General features: G+C 37.8%; 1 protein-coding gene across 13 annotated transcripts in view; it reads right to left on the bottom strand.

Annotated features, from left to right (window-relative positions):
- Window positions 1–18,715, bottom strand: part of CFAP54 (cilia and flagella associated protein 54) — a 291,046-nt gene that overhangs the window by 164,552 nt on the left and 107,779 nt on the right. For all 13 annotated transcript variants that reach the window (XR_003133016.3, XR_003133013.3, XR_003133014.3 and 10 more), the window contains 5 exons: window positions 17,198–17,320; window positions 10,334–10,462; window positions 8,400–8,514; window positions 7,114–7,203; window positions 6,456–6,582 (listed from right to left, as the gene is read on the bottom strand). Coding sequence is in view for 9 of the 13 variants with exons in the window: in XM_025438907.3 (XP_025294692.3) it covers window positions 6,456–6,582; window positions 7,114–7,203; window positions 8,400–8,514; window positions 10,334–10,462; window positions 17,198–17,320 (584 nt within the window). In the remaining 4 variants the exon portion in view is untranslated. The remainder of the gene's footprint in view (window positions 1–6,455; window positions 6,583–7,113; window positions 7,204–8,399; window positions 8,515–10,333; window positions 10,463–17,197; window positions 17,321–18,715) is intronic.

Raw genomic sequence — 18,715 nt, 5'->3', positions numbered from 1 at the left:
CATCTAATGAGAGGATGATATGGTTCTTGGTTTTTCTCTTGCTGATATGATGAATCACATTGATTGTTTTACGAGTGTTGAACAGCCTTGTGTCCCGGGGATAAATCCTACTTGGCCACAGTGAATAATTTTCTTACTGTACTGTTGGATCCTATTGGCTAGTATCTTGTTGAGAATTTTTGCATCCATGTTCATCAGGGATATTGATCTGTAATTCTCCTTTTTGGTGGGGTCTTTGTCTGGTTTTGGAATTAAGGTGATACTGGCCTCATAGAACAAATTTGGAAGTACTCCATCTCTTTCTATCTTTCCAAACAGCTTTAGTAGAATAGGTATGGTTTCTTCTTTAAACTTTTGATAAAATTCCCCTGGGAAGCCATCTGGCCCTGGACTTTTGTGTCTTGGGAGGTTTTTGATGACTACTTCAATTTCCTCCCTGGTTATTGGCCTGTTCAGGTTTTCTATTTCTTCCTATTCCAGTTTTGGTAGTTTGTGGCTTTCCAGGAATGCGTCCATTTCCTCTAGATTGCCTAATTTATTGGCGTATAGCTGTTCATAATATGTTTTAAAATCATTTGTATTTCTTTGGTGTTGGTAGTGATCTCTCTCAGTCATGATTTTATTAATTTGAGTCTTCTCTCTCTTCTTTTTAATAAGGCTGGCTAATGGTTTATCTATCTTATTATTTCTTTCAAAGAACCAACTCCTGGTTTTGTTGATCTGTTCCACAGTTCTTCTGGTCTCGATTTCGTTGAGTTCTGCTCGAATCTTTATTAACTCTCTTCTTCTGCTGGGTGTAGGATCTATTTGCTGTTTTTTCTCTAGCTCCTTTAGGTGTAAGGTTAGCTTTTGTATTTGAGTTCTTTCCAATTTTTTTTTTTTTATGATAGTCACAGAGAGAGAGAGAGAGAGAGAGAGAGAGGCAGAGACACAGGCAGAGTGAGAAGCAGGCTCCATGCACCGGGAGCCGGACGTGGGATTCGATCCCGGGTCTCCAGGATCGTGCCCTGGGCCAAAGGCAGGCGCTAAACCGCTGCGCCACCCAGGGATCCCTCTTTCCAGTTTTTGAATGGATGCTTGTATTGCGATGTATTTCCCCCTTAGGACTGCTTTTGCTGCATCCCAAAAATTTTGAACGGTTGTATCTTCATTCTCATTAGTTTCCATGAATCTTTTTAATTCTTCCTTAATTTCCTGGTTGACCCTTTCATCTTTTAGCAGGATGGTCCTTAACCTCCACGTGTTTGAGGTCCTTCCAAACTTCTTGTTGTGATTTAGTTCTAATTTCAAGGCATTATGGTCTGAGAATATGCAGGGGACGATCCCAATCTTTTGGTATCGGTTCAGACCCAATTTGTGACCCAGTATGTGATCTATTCTGGAGAAAGTTCTTGTGCACTTGAGAGTAATGTGTATTCAGTTGAGTTTGGATGTGAAGTTCTGTAGATATCTGTGAAATCCATCTGGTCCAGTGTATCATTTAAAGCTCTCATTTCTTTGGAGATGTTGTGCTTAGAAGACCTATCGAGTATAGAAAGAGCTAGATTGAAGTCACCAAGTATAAGTGTATTATTATGTAAGTATTTCTTCACTTTGGTTATTAATTGATTGATATATTTGGCAGCTCCCACATTCAGGGCATATATATTGAGGATTGTTAAGTCCTCTTGTTGGATAGATCCTTTAAGTATGATATAGTGTCCCTCTTCATCTCTCACTATAGTCTTCAGTGTAAATTTTAGTTTATCTGATATAAGGATGGCTACCCCTGCTTTCTTTTGAGGACCATTCAAATGGTAGATGGTTCTCCAACCTTTTATTTTCAGGGTGTAGGTGTCCTTCTGTCTAAAATGAGTCTCTTGTAGACAGCAAATAGATGGGTCCTGCTTTTTTATCCAGTCTGAAACCCTGCGCCTTTCGATGGGGTCATTAAGCCCATTCACGTTCAGAGTTACTATTGAAAGGTATGAGTTTAGTGTCATCATGATATCTATTCAGTCCTTGTTTTTGTGGATTGTTCCACTGAACTTCTTCCTAAAGGGGAATTTTAAGAGTCCCCCTTAAAATTTCTTGCAGAGCTGGTTTGGAGGTCACATATTCTTTCAGTTCCTGCCTGTCTTGGAAGCTCTTTCTCTCTCCTTCCATTTTGAATGAGAGCCTTGCTGGATAAAGTATTCTTGGTTGCATGTGCTTCTCATTTAGGACCCTGAATATATCCTGCCAGCCGTTTCTGGCCTGCCAGGTCTCTGTGGAGAGGTCTGCTGTTACCCTAATACTCCTCCCCATAAAAGTCAGGGATTTCTTGTCTCTTGCTGCTTTAAGGATCTTCTCTTTATCTTTGGAATTTGCAAGCTTCACTATTAAATGTCGAGGTATTGAATGGTTTTTATTGATTTTAGAGGGGGGATCTCTCTATTTCCTCGATCTGAATACCTGTTTCCCTTCCCAGATTACAAAAGTTTTCAGCTATGATTTGTTCAAATACATATTCTGGCCCTCTGTCCCTTTCAGCTCCCTCGGGAACCCCAATTAAACCTAGGTTTTTCTTCCTCAGGTTGTCGTTTATTTCCCTTAATCTATCTTCATGGTCTTTTAATTGTTTGTCTCTTTTTTCCTCAGTTTCCCTCTTTGTCATCAACTTGTCTTCTATGTCACTCACTCATTCTTCCACCTCGTTAACCCTCGTCGTTAGGACTTCTACTTTGGATTGCATTTCATTCAATTGATTTTTAATTTCTGCCTGATTTGATCTAATTTCTGCAGTCATGAAGTCTCTTGAGTCCTTTATGCTTTTTTCTAGAGCCACCAGTAGCTGTATAATAGTGCTTCTGAATTGGCTGACATTGAATTGTAATCCAGATTTTGTAACTCTGTGGGAGAGAGGACTGTTTCTGATTGTTTCTTTTGAGGTGAGGTTTTCCTTCTAGTCATTTTGCTCAGTGCAGAGTGGCCAAAAACAAATTGTATTGGGAAAAGGAGAAAAAGAGAGGAGAGAAAAAAGGAAAGAAAATAGAAAAAGAAAAAAGAAAAAAGGAAGAAAAAAAGAAAAGAGAAAGAAAAAGAAAAAGAAAGAAAGAAAAAAAGGGGGTGGGGGAAGCAAACAAATCAAAAAGAAAAAAAAAAAACCACGGGGGAGTATCTTCTGATTCTGTATACCTTAAGTCCCTTGACTTCCCCCTGGAACTTGTCCATCTAGCTGATCTTCTGGGGGAGGGGCCTGCTGTGCTGATTTTCAGGTGTTAGCACTTGGGGGAGCTACTCTGCTCCTTGCCTGGTGCAGGGCTCAGTGGGGGTTGTTTACCCCGTGAGGCCCCAGGAGGAACAACCCCAGTGGCCGGGGCCAGCTCTGGAGCCCTGGAGTCAGCTCCCGCAGTAACTCCGGAGCTCTCCGCCTGCAGGGCCTGGAGGCTCCGGGGCGGGCCGCTGATCTGCTCAGCTCGGGGCAGGAGCGTCCTTGCTGTCCTGGGCCCTCCCAGCCTCTGCCTGTCCCAGGGGGAGGCCGGATCCTGAGCTGTGTCCCGGCGCCCAGTGCTCCCGGGCCTGTGCTGTTGGATTCGAGCTCCCGGTGGCGCAGCCCCCTCCGCGGAGCCGCCCTCGAGCCCCTCCGAGCTGCTCCCGCCCCACAGCCCCCTCCGCGGAGCCGCTGTCCGAGCCCCTCCGAGCTGCTCCGGGTCCCGCCGTGCGCGCTGCAGCCCTTAGGGAGCTCGGCGCACTCTCCCGGGGCGCAGGTCCCTGTTAGTGTCCCAGGGAGCCCGAGGGCATCCCCGCCCTCCTGGGGTCCTGCTCTAACTCCCTGGGAGCCCCTTTCCGCCCGGGAAGGTTGGTGCAGCTCCTGCTTCTCCGGGACGGGGCTCTCCTGTCCTGGGGACACTCACCCCGGCCTCAGCCCGGCTCCTCGCGGGGCCCCTCCCCCTTGGAGGCCTTTTGTTTCTTTATTTCTTTTTCCCTGTCTTCCTACCTAGATAGAAGCACGAACTCTTCTCACTGTAGCATTCCAGCTGTTCTCTCTTTAAATCTCAGGCTGAATTCGTAAACTTTCAGGATGATTTGAAGGTTATCTAGGTAATTTGGTGGGGACAGGTGATTTGAAGACCCTACTCTTCCACCATCTTGCCCCTCTTCCCTAATTTTCCATTTTTTAAAATTCTTTTCATAAACCTGTTATCTGAGACTCCTGAGATAAATTCACTATGAAACTATATACCCATGTCCTGAAGCAAAGTAAAAGTTATTTGTTCCTTTAAAGTATGAAAGAAGTAGCCTAAAAAAAAATTGGAGCCATTCAAATTCTTTTTACTTTAATAAATTCTTATAATTAAAATTTTTCAAGATTATCATCACTTTTGATTAGAAATTATTCATATTAAATTGTATATGCTATTATCTAATATTTAACCGTTTCCAAATTTAGGATTATTACTTCTTTGGATTACTTGTATTTCACGTTTTCTTATTATGCTGGTTGGAAATTCATGTAATTTATTCGTATCTTCAAAGAACTAGCTCTAGCAGTTTTCAAGTAAATGATTTTTTTTTTTTAAGAGAGGGAGGGAGAGTGATCTTGAGCAGGGGGTTGGGTAGGGCCAAGGGAAGGAAGAGTCTCAAGCAGGCTCCATGCCCAGTGTGGAACCCTAGGTGGGGGCTCATTTTCACGACCTTGAGATCATGACCTGAGCTGAAATCAAGAGTACTTTGCTTAACCAACTGAGCCACGCAGGTGTGCCTTCAATTAAATGATTTTAAAACCAAACTTTAGTTGTTTAATTTCAACTTGTATTTTTCTTTTCTTTGTTTCTGCTTTCCTATACTTATTTTATTTTTCTAATTGCTTGAGATCAACAAAAATTCATTTGATTTAAAAAAATTCATTTGATTTTATTTTTCTTATTTACTAATAGAGGATTCTAAAGCTAAGAACTTCTAATTGCTGTTTAGAATACCTTTGATACTAGAGTTTTTATCATCATTACTTTCAAATGTTGCTATACTTTTAGATTTCCTTTTTGATCCAATAATTATATATATGCCAGTATTTTGTTATAAAATTTCAGTTTTATTAAACTGTAAAAGAATGTGGTCTTTATAAATTTTAGTCTAGGCTATCTACTGAGCTTTATTTTGCAGCTCAACGATTACTTTTTAAAAAATCTAATTAGTGCTTTAAATGTTTAGTCTCAATTGGTTATATATTAAATTAGTGTTACTAATTACACTTTTTATTGTGTCCTTTTTATGTCTTTTTAAAGTAGCATGTTAAACTCAATATTTCTGTATTTGGCAAATTAGCCTTGTCTTTTTCAGCAGTTATTTCCATATATGTGGATTTTTCTGCCATGTAAAACATGAAAATTCATGAAATATCTTCATTGTGATTTATAAGCATAGTTGGTAGAATCACCATTTTGAATGTGAAAAGGTGGAGTTGAAAATAAGTAACAAAGAGATTATTCTTTAAATGTTACCAGGAAAACTGATAAACTGGGGAACCGAAAGTTTAATCTAAATCCCTAAACCAAAATAAACTCCATATGGATTAAAACATTAAATATAAATCATGAAACTATAAAATTGGAGGAAAATACAGCTGCACGTTTGCCTATTGCAGAATACTTTCTTTGTGTAAAAGTATGTTAAGCATATGAACATAAAAAGAAAATAGCTATTACCATCAAGGTAGAAATCAAGGTGTTGCATCTGCTTCTCCCCTATATTCCCTGACTCGGAGAATAGCATCCTAAAACATCTGCTCAGCCTTGAAAATTGAAATCATTACCTTTGTTTTGAACTCAGTCATACTCCTCAATCTTCAACCTTGAGTCTTTTGTTATACCACCGGTCAATGCTTCTAAGCCACTTACTCTGATTTCCTCTCCCAGAATATCTATTATTCTTAGGTTGGACCTCCATAGTCAGCCTTCCAAATTTCACTGCACACCTAAAGTGTTTTCTGCTTCTCTTTGGTATTAAGAATGTGATTTATAACTTCTAAACTTCTAATTTTGGCTATGGTCTTTTTAATTTAACAGAACTCTCTAATTCTCTAAATACTATAACCTGTTTCATTTCATAAAAGCAATTTCTTCCTTTATCATTTGAGAATATAAAGCACATATACTCCAAGCTTTTGTTCTAATAAGTGCTTGTTTTAGGAAGGACTTTTTCTTTTTGCTGCCATTTTAAAAATAGACCTCATGCTATTGATGTTTCTTTTTTCTAAAATGAGAAATAGATCTATGCCCAATGGTGAAAGAAAAGCCTAGTTGTTGGAAGAAAATGATTATTTCTTTATTTATGTACACACACCAACACAAATCCTTACTATCTCCTCCATGGCTGTTTGCCCCATCCTAGGTGTACACACCACCCTCTTTTTCATCCACCTTATATATATTAAAGTAATAATCTTGCCTATCTTTTAAAGTTGTAAATATTAATAAAATATATATTACAAATACCTTTTCAAGAAGTCATAAACAGGACTTGTTATCTCCACCATAAGATGAAATTTTTCATCATTCATACATTTTAGCATAACTTGTGTAAAGAATTCTAGAAATCTAGGTCTTTGCTTAAATTTCATAACTGTGAAAACAAAGAAGTGTAGCAGTAAATGTGTCAAGAACTCCTGTATAAGATCAAAAAATCCTTTATAGTCTATATTTCACTTTTCAAATATCTCAGTGTTGAGAGAAAGTTCTCAAAAGTTGCCCCTAATATATGACAAGTTAGGAGAAAATTGCTGATAATTATCAGAATTACTAGTTATCCTAATTTCTTTCACTCTGAGTTAAACAATAATGTTGCTATTTCTTCATATCTGAACTTAAAGATCACTCACATTTTTCAATTTCCTAGTTTTCATAAGCTTCATAATAATGTCATTTACTACCAAAATAAGTCACCATCAAGGTTCTGACTTTACAGATTTTAAATCACATTACTTGATAATCCATATTCTACATTATTCTGAATAGGTAAGAACCCAGAACCTTCTTCCTAGAAAGGAGAAAGCTTTCAGACAACAACAGAACCCACAGAATAAAAGATGATCTTCAACAGAAGATCAATGATCTTCAGTAGAAAATCAAGCATATTTACATTTAGGTTACCTACCTTCTTTCACAGCACCTTTGACTGACCAGTTTATAACAACAGGGTAAAGAAATATAGGGTCCTCTGATCCTGAGAGTTCTGTTGCAACATCTAAGGTTTTAAAAAATTAGTAAGTTGTAGGTTCTATTTAACATGAATAACCAAAAATGAAAATTCTTCGGAAGGAACAAAAAATGGGAAAATGTTCAAATGTTCATCCTAAATTATATGCCTTTAAAATGTCAACTAAAAAAAAATAAATAAATAAAATAAAATGTCAACTATATCATTATATTTTGGAGTTTAAAAAAATCCTGTGATCTCCATTATTCTTCTTTTATTTTTTCCCCCTAAAAGCCAGAGTCCACCACCAAATAGGTGAAGAGGTTCCAGGGCATGAGTCACTGTATTCAATAGCTGTTTTATTATCAGCAAATCCCAGACTCCAAAATCTTCCAATTATGTCAACTTCATCTTTACAAAATTACCCTTAAAAGACAGCAGTATAGAAAAATGAACAGCACAGCCACTGCAGCGAGGCTGCCTGGGTTCCAATTCTAACACTGACACCAGTAACTAAATCAATTTCTTAGGCAGATTTCCAAACTGCAAACTCCAAAATTCCCATCACTGTGTTAACAATGGTCCATTATGAAATTCCTATTTGACACAATGGCCAAAAATTAAACTACTCTTTCACTTGAACAGACCATGGTTCAAATCACTCACACATTAACACACCCACACTCACACCCACACACATACACTATCCTTTTATTTCTCAGGTACATTTCTGCCTTTAGAATAGTAACTCTCAATTTTGTGCCCTCCTCCCCAATGTATTTGGCAACATTTGCTTCCCAGTTGATTATCAGAGTGGGGTGAGAGGGTGGGGAAGTGGGGCGGGGTGGTGGGCAGATAGTGTGCCCCACATCTATTAGTAGAAGCCAAGGATGTTGCTCGACATCCTATGTACACCACAGAGAAGAATTAGCTGGCCCAAATTGTCAATAGTGCTGAGGTTGAGAAACTCTGCTTTAGAATCAGAATTTAGGCTCAAAAAGAAGCCAGCTATGTAATCCTAAGTAAATCACTTAATCATTATGAACCACATGGAGGGGGGTGGGGCGGAGTGGTTAATAATCTGTTATTAACAGTGTATTGTTAGGATTAATGACATAATGTAAAAGCACCTTAAAGGATTTACCAAGTGCTAATCTCATCTTAATCCTTTTAACAAAATATTTTCTGATCTTAAAAAACATAATGCTAAACAGGAGTATCCAGAAAGAAAAAAAAATGACTACATTGCTTTGTCAGTTTGAGTAGGTGTGTCTCCAACAAGGCCAGCTGTTCATTTATTTTTTCAGGTACTATCATCTGCTGTGGCTTCTTAGGCTTGGAAGACTTCTTAGGAGAACCCTAAAAACATTGGTTAAGTGTCAGAATGTACTTCAACATGTCTCAACAGTTGTCACTTTCAAGTAATAATCTTTATTATTTCATACTTTCATTCTTGGTACACAAAACTATGATCTACATGGCCAAGTGATATAAATTAATCACAATAGTCATTTCATTCTAGCTAAATGACAAACATAATACTCAGTGTTTGATGGAGGTTGGCCAAAATATTTCTTCTCTTCCCTTCTCTTCCTTCCAGTAACTTCCACCCCCCTAATTAGTACTACCTGCTTCAACCAATACACACACTCTTCTGAAAGCAGCTGAGGGTAGAATGCTAAGAATCCTCAAAGGAAAGTTCCTAGCCTGCCCTCAGAAATATATTCTTTTTTTCCTTTTTCTTTTTTCCTTTCTTTTTTCCCAGAGGAGCTTCTTTACAACTAAGCTAATTGCCTTTGCTGCTTTGCCTTTCAGTGAAACATAACAAGATCAGCAATTAGTGGATTAAGCAATGGCAGGTCTGTACTCAGGCTCCCCTTGTTTTCAACAGTGTGTTCTCAACAAAACAAAAAACCCTCCCAAGCTCCTATAGGCTTAAGGGGACCTTGAGTAGCTATAAGGAGTTCTGACTCCTATAAATTCAGTATTAGCTTCTCAGTCCCTACAGCCTTAGAGAGAAGTAGCACGGACATTCTGCTAGGCTTGAGGCTCCATGGAAAGAGGCAAGGGGTCCTTTCCTATAACGAGGTGAAGGAACAGGGTGATGAGTCAAGCTTGGCCTGGGTGACATAAATGCCTGGCTGATGACTCTGAGAGTGAACACCACTTGGTGGGAAAAGCTCTTAAATTGCATCCAGCTTAATCAAAACTCTCTCTAAACCAAATAACCTCTACTCCAAAAAAGCATTATGGCTAAAAAAAATATGTACCTTTTTTGAAGCTTTTTGTGGCAAAGAAACACACTTACATATAATTCAGCATATAAAAGAGACAGAAATGGGGCTATTCCAACAGAAACAGAGTCCAGAGTGATAGTCTCTACCCCCACCCCAGTCAGTGAAGGGGCTTCAGGTGATTCCTAGTGTTCCTCGGAAACCCAATAAACTAAGCAACATTTCAAAATTCAATCCACAAAGACACATAACCACATAGCTTCAAGAAACGGCAATAAAACAGGTTCTGTAAGACCCACGCTTGCAAGGCAGATATTAAAAAGCAGTCTCAGACATTAGCAGTCTCGTAAAGAAGACAATTTAGGTGTCACAATGAGTTTAGGAAAGATCTACTGTGAACAAAGTAAAAAGCTCTGACATGTGTTAACTACATTCCATGACCCACCCAGAATAATAAAATCTTTAATTTGGGAGACTTTAGAGGCCTTTTAGTTCCAGGTCCAGCTGGGTGTAGGAAGCTCTCTATCAATGCCTAATGATCAGTACTGGTGAGAGAGGGCTCTTCAGTACTCTAGCAGGGATTTCTTTAAGTAGGGAAGGCCCTCAGTCATTTTTTGTTTATATAAACATGATAAATTTAAAACATCAATTTTCGGGATCCCTGGGTGGCGCAGCGGTTTGGCGCCTGCCTTTGGCCCGGGGCGCGATCCTGGAGACCCGGGATCGAGTCCCACGTCAGGCTCCCGGTGCATGGAGCCTGCTTCTCCCTCTGCCTGTGTCTCTGCCTCTCTCTCTCTCTCTGTGACTATCATAAATAAATAAAATTTAAAAAAAATAAAAATAAAAATAAAACATCAATTTTCTAATATGTTTGCTAATACTATATGACCCTTCAAAGACTCAAATAAGTATACATTTTAAGATGAGAAACAAAAATCAATTACCTCCTCCTGCATTTCTTCTTGGTCAGTCATACCAAATAGAGATTTACACCCTGATGTGATGTCCAACATCTTTTTTCCATAATTTATAATCATTACTGCCAGGTCATACTCTTTCCATGAACGCAGAATCTAATTAAAAATATTTCTTAATTATCCCTGTTGGAAACACTTGTCTATTTTCAAGTATCACCCACCATCTTTCATAAAGTCCAAAGTCTCATTCATGTTTTGGGTCGAAGACTTCCCCTGATTTTGTTAAGGAAACTGGAAGCTTACCTCCAGATCCTATTGCCCTACAATTAAAACTGCATGATTCCATTACTTTAAACAAAGGATAGATAACAAGATTATCTTATCAGAATTCCCCATATTTCTGGGACACATAGCCACGTATATTTTGGTGTAGGAAGTTAACAATTAGGAAACTATTTCCAACTTAAAAGATCCATGTTAAAACAAAATCATTCTAAAAAGGCCACATAACCACCACCTCCCATGATGTGAAATGGACAAGTACTGACATCAGAATGTCCTGGGTTGGGGGGAGTAGTTATATCAGTAAATGATTTAAAAGACATCTGGCAGTGGACTGGACCAGAGATAAGCTGTTGTGAGCAGATTCTCTGTGAACCCTATGGGAAAACAGACATTACAGTCAGAGAAAGGGGAGCCCCTCTCCTCCATAATTCCTTATGAATTTCTATTCTTCGGCCTTTTCTAGCCAGGCCCTTACCTACTTCTCTGGGGTAAACCACTCATTTCCTTGTACTTTAAGCTTACAAAATATAAATTCTGAGCAGAATATAAATTCTGACATTCCCCGTGGTTTCATGACTTTATGCCTTTGTACCCCTAAGGCATCTCTCAGAACAACTTGCCCACCTTATTTATATAGCTTTACCTGGTCATTAAAACCTGGGCTCTAGCAGGAAAAGTTTCCCTGGCCAGCAATGTAATTTCCATATGCCCTCTGGAGCAAAGCATCATATAAAGGGGACACATTCATGGTGAATTCCACAGGGCAATTCTCTAAGAGTATAAATAAGCTCGTAGGAATTTGTTAGATGTAGGTCGGTCTGTTCTATCAGGCGGATTAGCTTAGTTATACGTATAAGTAACAACAACTTAAGTTATACTTAAGATCCTTTCCCCATGCAGGGAAAGGATATATATATATGAGTGGTTGCATAAATCTGATAATACCTACCTGATGCAGAGTGCTAAGAACTGGAAATACTCCTGAGAAACCAGGCAATAGTGTTAAACTAATACTGACTGTGAGACCAAGTGTAGGAAGGAAAATGGTGAAATAAAGGTTGAAAAGGCAGATGAGATTAGGTCAAGCAGGGCCTTGAATGTCAGGCAAGAGTTCAGTCTCTACAAAATGGATGTGAGAGAGTATGTTTTATTAGAAAGCCAAAATGAGCCAATACTTCCGCTCCTTTCAACTTTGCTCTCTGACATACTTGGATCCAAGGCTTAGAGAGAACTAGAAAGAACTGTGTAATCTTTTCCCTTGTTTTAATATGCCAGTAGAAAATGATAAATGATCAAGAATTCTCCAATCAACAGAAAAATAGAGAATCAATTCTACTAACAAACCAAATGGTAAACAGAAACAAAAAGACTATGCCAGATGTTGAGCATAATAATTTTTTAAATGCAAAAAATAATGAAACATTTAGGATGACACTTTTCAGAAGTGGCACTTTATTTGGAATTCTGGCAACTTTTAGAAAAAATAGTGCTGCCTAAAGAAGAAAGATTGAGCCATCTGAAAAGGTTACCAATGATTTAAACAGAGGAAAAAAACCCAGAGCCATTAGACTGATTGGGCTTTCCATGTCATAACAGAAAATCCACACAAAAATGTGTTTATAAAAAAAAATGAACACCTAAAGTCTGGGACTCGAGGCAAGGCCAGGGCTCTGGGGCTATTGGTCAGGCTGGAGGAAGCTTCTGAAAGGGCAATTCTTAGTGTAACACTATGGGACAAAACCAGCTCTAATATTAAAATCCTGACACTGATACACACTTTAGTTTTTACAAATATCCAGAACACATTCAGGGTCATTCCTACAATAATCTCTCACTATATTCTTCAGGTTGGGGGTGGGGAAGAGCTAGTGGAGTTGTGGCTGGCAGGTAAAGCAATACAGGGCCAGCCCCAAGCTGCTGTGTGCTATGAGAGAAAAATCTCCCGAAGCTGAAAGACAAGGCATGTGAATTTGAGGACTTCAACATGCAGTAGGCCCCAGATGCTGGTCTCTTGTTCCAGGTCAGTAGTCTCTCCCATCTTCCACAGGGGTTCTTGCAAAATCTCCCATTCTTCTCCGTCTCTGAAACCCACCCTTACTTCCCACCTTCTCTCTCTCTCTGAAACCCACCCTTACTTCCCACCTTCTCTCTCTCTCTCTCTCTCTCTCTCTCTCTCTCTCCCCCCCCCCCCTGCTTTCTTTTCACAGGGGAAATGTAAGGAAAGTAATTTATCTCCTGTCCAGAAATCTACCTACATGCTTACCTGTAACTACAACCATCCATCCTACCCTCCTGTTAAAGAGGTCAATCTCCTGCCCAGACTCATTCCTCCCACATGTGCTAGGGTCTCATTGCCGCCTGCCTTCTCCTATATCCACAGATAGTACCAATCCTAATATGCTGTGTTTTTTTTTTCTATACGTGTGTGCCCATGATAAAGTCTAATTTATCACTTAGGTGCTGTGAGAGGTTAAGAACAAAAACTTTAACAAAAGAGAACAATTATAACAATGTACTGTAATAAAATGTTAGGCTACTACTGGCCTTCTGACAACTCATTAGACGGACAGCCAACTGCTTCCCGAATGGAATTGACCATGGAAAGCAAAACTGCAGATAAGGAGGGACTGCCATAGTTCAGTTTATCATCTCTCACCTTCTAACTCACTCCCTACCTCAGGTTCTATCTCACTTTATTAGTTGTTGTGCCCCCAAAATAATTTCTTTTTTCTAAAACGCAAATTCATCATTTCCAGGTTTAAAACCCTGGAATGGCTCCTCCCTTACCTCATGAGATGGCCATTCATAATCTGGTACCTGTTCACTACCCCACTTTTTAAAGTGACTGAAATAGATCCTTCATAATTAAAGATAAATCTGATTCTTCTTTTCCTAAACTGTAACATTACTTCATATTTTCTCATTGATTACTCCCTAAAGGCCACATTAAAAATCAAATATCTGTCAAATATTTTTTAAATATTTGCCTTTAAGCCTGTTATTAGTGTCTTGTCATAAAAATTTTTTTTTACTTATCATGTAATCTATCTTTTTATCAGGTTTATCTTTTTCTGTGTACCTTTTGAATTTTATGCCCTATTGCAAAAGGAGTCTCTTCTGACTTCAAAGCCATGAAAATATCCATATGTCTTTATTTTGTTTATGATAGGAGGCAGGACTCTGGCTTTGTTTTCAGATGAATAGTCAATGATGCCAGCACCTTTTATTAAATAAAATATCTTAATATATTTTCATTTTCCCAATAAATCCACATGCCACCTTTGTCATATATTAAGTTCTTCTATAGACCTGGGGCTGCCTGGCTATTCCTGGACTCTTCTATTCCTCTGAACTATTTGCCCACTACTTTGTTAACACCATTTTTTTAAATGAAGTAACCTTATAATAAATTTTAGTTATCTACTCACAACTTTTAAATTATTCTAATCAATTTCAGAGAACCCCCATTAGGATTCTAATTAGAACTGTGTATTTATTTATTTATTTATTTATTTTTAGAACTGTATTATATTTAAATACTATTTTTGGAAGGATTTATATTTCTGTGACAGTAAGTCTACCTATTCAGGAACTTGGCATGGCCTGCCATATATTCAGATATTCAGATCTTATTTTGTGCCCTTCAGTAAGATTTTGGTTCTTTCATTTGGATCTTTTAGCACTCTGGAGGTTTAAAATGTTGTATTTTTTTCTCCAAGTTTTTATTTAAATTCTAGTTAATGAACATACAGTGGAATACCAGTTTCAGGTGTAGAATTTAGTGATTCATCACTTACACACAACACCTGGTGCCCTCCTTAAAACCCATCACCTAATTTCACCCATCCCCCTGACCACCTCTCCTCCAGAAAATACTGTTTGTTCTTTATAGTTAACTGTCTCTTACAGTTTGCCTCCCTTTTCTTTCTTCCTCTCCCTATGTTCATCTGTGTAGTTTCTTAAATTCCACATATTAGTAAAAATGTGTCTTAAAATATTGCACATTATTAGTGGTATATTTTCCTCTCTCCATTTCTAATTGGCTACTATTAGTAGTAAAAAAATAAAGTTTTACGCATCTCACAATCATTTTTACAAATTCTTTTTCTTTTAATTCTAATATTTTTTTAAACTAGGTTCTCATGAGTTTTTGAGACCTCTACAATTACAGATGAATTATACTTTTTTAATATTGTAAACTTATTTCATATCCTTATCTACTGCATAAGATAAAATCTCTACAAATAATGAATCACACTCTTAAGAGTCAGCATCTCAGGATGCCTGAGTGGCTCAGTGGTTGAGCATCTGCTTTTTGGCTCAAGGCGTGATCTCCGGGTCTTGGGATGGAGTCCCACATCAGACTCCCTGCAGGGGGCCTGCTTCTCCCTCTGCCTGTGTCTCTGCCTCTCTTTGTGTGCCTCTCATAAATAAATAAATAAAATCTTAAAAAAAAAAAAAAAAAGCATCTCCTACACCTGATTTTTAAGGAAACAGTTTCAGAAAATTGCCATTTAGTGTATTTGCTATAAAATTTTGGTAAAGTCTTTATCATTGTTCAATAGACTCCATTCATAACTTACATATAATTTTTCTAGGAAAGGTTACTAAGTGCTATCAAATGCCTTTGTAGTATTTTTACTTAATCTAATTGCCTTTCTTTTTTAATTTGCTGTTGTAAAAAATTCAAGTTTTGTTTTAATTCAGACTTGATCTTTAATCTTGACAATGACACTGTCCTAAGACAGAAAGTGACCAGATGCCTACCAGAAGCAGCGAAGTATGATAAGACAAAACAGACTTGAAGAAAATTAATACAATGTCTTTTTTTGTCCCGATTAATATTTGGGGCCTTGTCTTCTCTTTTTCAGGTATAAAAACAGCTACTCCTTCTTTATTTGTGTTTGTATTTTCCCAGTACCTCTGTTTATCCATTTATTTTCAACCAGTATTTGTCTCATTGTTTTAAGGCTTTATCTTGATTGTATTCCTTCTCTCTTAAATACTATATCTCTTCTTCCTTTTTCTTAGTTTTGCTGAATTAGCCATTTTTCCTCCCTGTCATTCCTCTCTTTATTTTTCCTTCTTATCAATTTAGAAATGCTACTGTGCTTTAAAAGTACTGCACATGGCAACTCATTCCTGAATCGTCTTTAAATACATATATTCTATCAATAGAAAATAGTAATTTTATATTACATGTATTTTTTAAAACACAAAACCATGCACCAAGAATTTCTATCTGGTCTCCCCGCCCTTGACCCCAAACAAGATAAAAGTTTTAGTTCTAGGTTACTAATAAGCTTCTTCTTTCAAAGTTAACACTTCTATTTCAAGAATTCCTAGTTAGCATTTATATTACAAAATCGACATCACCTCATTATTACCTATTTAATTTTAATAATACATATATTGCAAGATTCATTGCTCCCATTATTCGGCTCCTTTTTGTCTTTCCCTACCTTGGGCTTTCTCTCCTGAACCAACTGTCATTTGATAGAATATTTCCTCAAGTGTTTTCCTCAGATAAGTACATTGGCAGAATATTTTTTAAATGCCTGAACTCCTGAAAAATGTTTATTTTGCCCTGACAAAGGAATGATAGCTTTCCTGGTTATTAGCTTTTGGAACTCAGTCTTCTCCCCTCAGGATTCTACAAATGTTGCTCCAGTATTTTAGCTTCTAGTATTGCTGATAAAGTCTGAAGCTAATAGATTCTCTTTCCATTGCAAATAACCTGTTCCAAAACTTTGGATATTTCTTTATCCTTGGACTTCAAGAAGCTCACCACCAAGTGTCAAGACACAAGTTCTTAAATTAATCGGTCTAGGACTGAGGAAAACTATTGTCCATTTTTTAATTTCCTACCTCCAGAACTCTTTATTTCATGTTAGGACTTCTGGATCTGCCTTCTGAATTTATCTCTAGATAATTCCATTCTATGCTAGCTAATAGCTACCCTCGCTCAGTCTCTGCACAGACAAGGTTAAAGATGCAGTGGTAAACCAGTAAGCAATGGAAAGATATAATTTTCTGCCCCTGAGGTCAGGCCATAAACAGCTAGCAATCATGACTTTTTTGCCAAGATAGAAGGAAAAGGCCTCTCTGTTTCCAGACCTTTGCTGAAGCAAACTGAAGTCCTAACAGATGGATCGAGTCAGCCCACCCATGCAGCGTTCTTCCAGACCCCTGACCAAATCACAAAAGGTCCTGTGAGGACCATATAAAACAGGCAGGCAGATATGGCCCTTCTTTGAGGAAATTCCCTGGATTCAGTCAACTAAAGCCTATGAAGAAACAGGCAATGCTGGTCTTTGAGCCAAGCAATGAAAATTAAATAAACTTACCTATCAGCCTCTGGGCTCTTGGTTCTTTCTCGTTTCCAAGGTGAATGAGGTCCCACAAAATGCACTCTTTCCCAATCCTTCTCTTGGCCTAAGAGACACCCTCCAGGCTTTACCAACTGACCTACTCAGGCAACTTTTGATCTAAAATGCACTGTGGGTACTATTTTTTAAAGTATTCTATGTAATAAAAGTAATTTAGCTTTCTAAATCATTGCTATTCCTAAATTCTATGGCACTAGACAAAGAATGAGATAAATACCTTTATTATGTAGAAGATACAACAAGCTATCATGTGTTGTACACTTTCAAAACTTGCAGTATGTTTCTTTGAGTGGATGATATTTGGTAATCCTTGCAAAACCACTACACACTTTATCAAGATCTAAAAAATAGAAGCACAATAGTTTCTGTTGAAAACATTACCCTCACTCATTAGGAAATGCTCTATTCAAATCATTAAAGTTTTAAACCAAATTTTATTATTATCAGTAATTGTCAATAAATTACTTATTTATATAAGAATGCACTTTGAGATAAAATTAATACATTCAATTTCAGATGAGTCCCTCATCTAAAGTAACTTGAAAACTAGAGAAGAGGATAAAATAAGTATACAAAGATTACAAAACAGCACATTTTGACAAGTGTCATAAAAAAATATAGGCAGAATATTACATACACAAAGCACTAAAGGCACATCCAGTCTTACGAGGACCTTAAAAAACCATTTGGAGAAAGATGTACCATATTAAATACATGGTGATACGAGGTAATTGAAATAATAGTTTCCTTTAAAATTACAACCAAGCATTCATATCCCATATCCCATAAATATTGGTGTTTATGCCACCTCATATTATGTGATCCTGAATTTGATCAAGAGCTAGATAATTAAATTTACCTTTCAATACTCTTGCACTGTTCTGAGTAACATTATTGTCAGAAAAGCAGGGCTGAGACTGCATCAATCTATTAATCATCCAGATTATCAAAAGACAAGTTAACGTATGGATGCTGGTCTTTTGTAGGCACACTAATTGCTACAAGCCACCATTCTAACAATATTATTATCATTACTGTACACTTATGAGTATTTGGAATGTTTCTTTAATTCCTCCCCATCACTACCCAACCCCACCCCTAAGCAGACTGCCTTTGCCGCACAGCCTGAACCAGCAGATTTAGCCTCCAAGACAAGCCACTGGGAATGAGCCTTCCAGGTCATGGAGAGGGTAAGTGTGAGAAAAGAAGGCAAAGAAGGTGGGAAAGTAGAGATTCTCAGAAGGCATGCTCACACTATACCATATCCCCAAATCATGTTAGCAATTTAGTAGTTTTGTATGTATACACACACACACACACACACACACACACACACACACACACAAATACTCAAGTATACATAGAGGGAGGGTTAATGTTATGTTAAATAATGCTATGTCACAAAATGGAATTCATAAACACTTGCTTGAACTATGCATTTCTGTTTCAACCATGTCTTGTGAAAAATTCCTCCAAGTCTACAGGTATAGTTCAAATTCATTATTTCCAATGACTGCCATTATATGATTTAGCGTGCAACAACCATTATTTATTCAGCCATTTCCAGAATCCCCATGTTGCACACACTTTTACAGCTGACATTTTACAATCTAGTATACTGGCCATCCTCCGGCTACTGCACTTTGTCTTTGTCTCCAGCTTTTTTTGTCACCACCAAGAAGGCCACAAGAAACACCCTTGTACATGCTTAGTTGCCAATATGAGTGGCAATTTC

The sequence above is a fragment of the Canis lupus genome, chromosome 15 (assembly GCF_003254725.2).
Source record: "Canis lupus dingo isolate Sandy chromosome 15, ASM325472v2, whole genome shotgun sequence".
In the NCBI taxonomy this organism is placed as follows: domain Eukaryota; kingdom Metazoa; phylum Chordata; class Mammalia; order Carnivora; family Canidae; genus Canis; species Canis lupus.
This window is presented reverse-complemented; position numbering and strand designations above follow the sequence as displayed.